Source organism: Bison bison, unplaced genomic scaffold (assembly GCF_000754665.1).
Source record: "Bison bison bison isolate TAMUID 2011002044 unplaced genomic scaffold, Bison_UMD1.0 scf7180017864180, whole genome shotgun sequence".
In the NCBI taxonomy this organism is placed as follows: domain Eukaryota; kingdom Metazoa; phylum Chordata; class Mammalia; order Artiodactyla; family Bovidae; genus Bison; species Bison bison.
This window is the reverse complement of record NW_011494752.1, coordinates 15,896,341-15,900,190: the sequence shown is the minus strand read 5'-3', so window position 1 is coordinate 15,900,190 and position 3,850 is coordinate 15,896,341. Positions and strand designations below refer to the sequence as shown.

At 57.5% G+C, this 3,850-nt stretch overlaps 1 protein-coding gene across 1 annotated transcript in view; it reads left to right on the top strand.

Annotated features, from left to right (window-relative positions):
• Positions 1-2,034, top strand: part of WRAP53 (WD repeat containing, antisense to TP53) — a 12,058-nt gene extending 10,024 nt beyond the window's left edge. Inside the window, exons 7-11 of the mRNA XM_010843071.1 lie at positions 1-92; positions 865-1,073; positions 1,274-1,377; positions 1,524-1,658; positions 1,771-2,034. Coding sequence (XP_010841373.1) covers positions 1-92; positions 865-1,073; positions 1,274-1,377; positions 1,524-1,658; positions 1,771-2,017 — 787 coding nt within the window. The 3' untranslated portion in view covers positions 2,018-2,034. The remainder of the gene's footprint in view (positions 93-864; positions 1,074-1,273; positions 1,378-1,523; positions 1,659-1,770) is intronic.
• Positions 2,035-3,850: the final 1,816 nt, after the last annotated feature.

Below are 3,850 nucleotides of genomic sequence, written 5' to 3'. Positions count from 1 at the left end.
TGGCTCCCAGCTCTTCTGTGGCTTTAACCGGACTGTGCGTGTCTTCTCCACATCCCGGCCTGGCAGAGACTGCGAGGTCCGAACCACATTTGGTAAGCAGTCTGCGCCTCCAAGGGAGGAGAGGAAGGGGCCCAGCCAAGAGCAGAGGGGCCCTGTGGTCATGTGCGGAGGTGGGGGGTTGGGGCTTGTTATCCTCACAGCCCTGGGAGGTTGTACCCAGTAGGCAGAGGAGAAAGCAGACTCAGGGAGGGGATAAAACTTTCCCAAGGTCAAACTCAAGTCAAGAGCTGGTTCACTCCTGAGCCCCTCCCCTGTTGGTTCTTTACCTCTTGGTTCCCAAAGTCTTGGTTTTTCCAAGAAACTGGAGAAGCTGATTCCGTTTGCCTATAAGTCTCAGCTTTCTGACCCTTCCAAGGAAAAATTGAGGGGACTTCCCTGGCAGTCCAGTGGTTAAGACTGCGCTTCCACTGCAGGGGGCACAGGTTTGATCCCAGTCAGGGAACTAAGATCTTGGATGTCTTGTGGTGCAACCAAAGGAAAAAATAAAAGCAGTAATTGAATGCTTATTAGGTGTTGGGCTGGGGAAACAAATAAGATGGGATTTTTTTTGGAATTTTTTTAAAAAAAGAAAAATTGAGGTTTGAGAGGGAAGAGAGTGGGGCTTGCATCTTTCAGTCCTTGGAAGGGGATAGAAGGATTTAGGGAGCATCAGAAGTTTTCATCCTGCTGAAAACGAATGGGGTGTGGGGGACACTGAGTCCAGCACCTGGGCTCTGGGACAGGAGACAGAGGTACACCTCTGATTAGCCTGGTTAATGCTGGGTACTCTTGCCCTCTCCCCCACGTTGTTCCTTCCCCTTCTAGCAAAAAGGCAGGGCCAGAGTGGCATCATTTCCTGCATAGCCTTCAGCCCAACCCAGCCCCTCTACGCCTGTGGCTCCTATGGCCGCTCCCTGGGCCTGTACACCTGGGAAGATGGGTCCCCTCTTGCCTTGCTGGGAGGACACCAAGGGGGCATCACGCACCTCTGCTTTCACCCCGATGGCAATTGCTTCTTCTCCGGAGCCCGCAAGGTAGGCATCATATTCTGAGGTTCCAAAACAAGTGGGTAGAAGGCAGGAGTGGGGATGTAGTCTGCTGTGTTAGGAGATAGGCATGGGGGGAAAAATCAACCCAGCTAAAGGAGTGCTTATAACCCTGGAGGGAAGCAGGCGTGTCTTGGAGGCAGGGGAGTGGAGGGTGGATTCTAGGCTCCTATTTTTTTTGTTCTCAGGATGCTGAGCTTCTGTGCTGGGATCTTCGGCAGCTTGGGCACCCACTGTGGTCCCTGAGCCGAGAGGTGACCACCAATCAGCGTATCTACTTTGATCTGGACCCGTGAGTGACTAGCAGTCCTCTCTGCTGGGGCCTTGATGCCCCTGGGATGCCAGAGCCCAACTGCGGGATCCCAGCCCTTGACGATGAAGGGTTCCTGCCCCGGGTGATGACTCCATGTCGGCAGGCCTCTCTCCTCTTTCCTCCAGGACCGGGCAGTTCCTTGTGAGCGGCAGCACCAGCGGGGCTGTCTCTGTGTGGGACACCGGCGGGGCGGGGCTTGAGAGCAAGCCGGAGCCAGTGCTGAGTTTCCAGCCCCAGAAGGACTGCACCAATGGCGTGAGGTCACGAGTCAATTTTGCACATTTGGGGGCTCGGTTTGGGAGGGAGGTAAACCTGAGGGAGTGGGCATCCTGGCTCAGGGAACTGACCGGCACCACCCATCTCTCCCTATAGCCTGCATCCTAGCCTGCCTTTGCTGGCCACCGCCTCCGGGCAGCGTGTGTTTCCGGAACCCACGGAGAGTGGGGATGAGAGGGAGGAGGAAGTGGACCTTCCTCTGCTCTCCATGCGCCATGTGCACCTTGAATGTCAGCTTCAGCTCTGGTGGTGCGGGGGAGGCCCAGACACCAGCATCTCAGATGCCCACCAGGAGGAGATGGGACAGGGAAGGACAGAGGGAGGTGGGGGCGAGTTTACATAAAAAGATTTTATATGATACTAGAATCTTTGTGTCTCTTTGGGGAGGCAGATGATGGAGATGAGGCTGGGAGGGTTACCAGTGGGCTCCGGAGTCCAGCAGCGGGGACTGGCGTAATATTCCTGAAACCGGGGTTGAGAGGTGGGACTAGGCGGGAACCAATGGGGCTGCGAAGCTTCGTGTGAAGTCAAGCCAGTGGGGGGTGGGGCCTCGTGCCATTGACTGGCGGGTTGCTAGGCAACTTGGTAAACTGAAGGGGGGAAACCTGTTTGAAATCTCACTCCCAAGGTGGGGGCGACAGGGGTCACGGTGAGTGTGGCTGAGCAGGAGTGGCAGGAGCTGTGTGTCAGACTGTTGGGTGTGACTGTGTTAGACTGTGCAGACGGTGACAGACGAGACACCCGCGCTCTCTCGCACGACACTATTTACCATCATTCGGCAGCTGAGGGACCGTTAGTCAGCTCTGGGGGAAGGAAAGCCAGAGGACCGCCTCCCCTCGCCTGGACTCCCCAAGAGGCAGGTGACTGAGTAGCCAGAGTCAAGGGCACACATGAAAGAGTAAAGGTGCCGAAAACCACAAACGTCACGTTCTGTATTCGCGTTAGAAGCACGGCAAGGGCGAGTCATTCAGCAGCTGTCACTCGTCTGGTTTCTCCATTTATCTGCTCTGTCTTGGTTTGGGGGGGGGGGTGTTGTTTCAAGCAGTGGCTCCCCGCTTCCCCTCCACACACACCTTGCCAGACACCGAGAAGAGGTCTCTGAAGAGAGACTGTCAGCAGATGGTTTGATTGTGGACTCCCAGTCTGAGGGGAGAACGGGACGCCTGTGACGACGACTGGAGAGGAGTGAGGAATGTCACCTCTGCCCAGAGGTGCTGAAAGCCGGGGCTCTTACACCCAAAAAGGCAAAGCCTCCTCCCTTCCCCCAGGATAATTGGAAACAGCCCTTCCGGCTGAACGCGGGTTTGGGGTTGTAGGTTTTGCCTTTCCTCTCCAGACCCGTTTCTCCCCACAACCATCTAAGAAGGGCCCGCGTTTACCCCCTAATCTCTTGCCTTTCATCAACGCCCAGGTAGCAGTAAAGGGTCGGGGAGGCTGTGACAAGGAACCCCAAGGACTGGGAGTTCGGCAGGCTGGGTTTGGTTTCAGCTTCATCCCAGATTCTCGGTGTGACCTTGGGCAAGTCACAGGGCCTCCCCGAGCCTCAGTTTCTTCATCACTGCAATGGGGATCCTTCAGCTCTGCCCCTCCCCACCTCACAGGTAGTCTAGTCGAACCACTCTCCTCGCTCCCCTCGCTCCCATAAAGTGCGGAGCCTTCAAGGTTATTATTATGCTCTCCAGACCTCCCAAGAGCAGCGGTGTTGTTTTGGGATGGGGGAGGAGGCGGCTGCGGGAGGGAAAGGGGCTGGGTTCCTCGGGATGTAGAGGGCGAGAGAGCCTTTCTGGATTTGAGAGAGCGGAAGATTCCAGCCGTCCCGGCGATCCCAGGGCAGGAGGGGAGGTGGGCAGAAACTAAGCCAGAGACCGAGAGTCGCAAAGACAAAGGGGGCGTGAGAGACCGCACAGGGGAGCAAGGCGGGGCGCGGGGTTGAGACAGCTGGGCGGGCGGGAGGTGCGCGAGGTGAGAGGGGTGGGGGACGTGGGCTGCGATCTTGCCGCCAGCTCCGACTCGGGCTCCAGCTCCGGTTTTTCCCTCCGCCATCCTCTCCCCCTCCCCGCCTCTCCTTTAACTCCCCCCTCCTGGGCTCGGGACTGGTTTCCTCCCTTAGCCCGCTGCCCTCAATCCCAGCGAGGCTGGGGCTCCGGCTCGGCGCCCCTTTCCCCGCTCCCTCCCC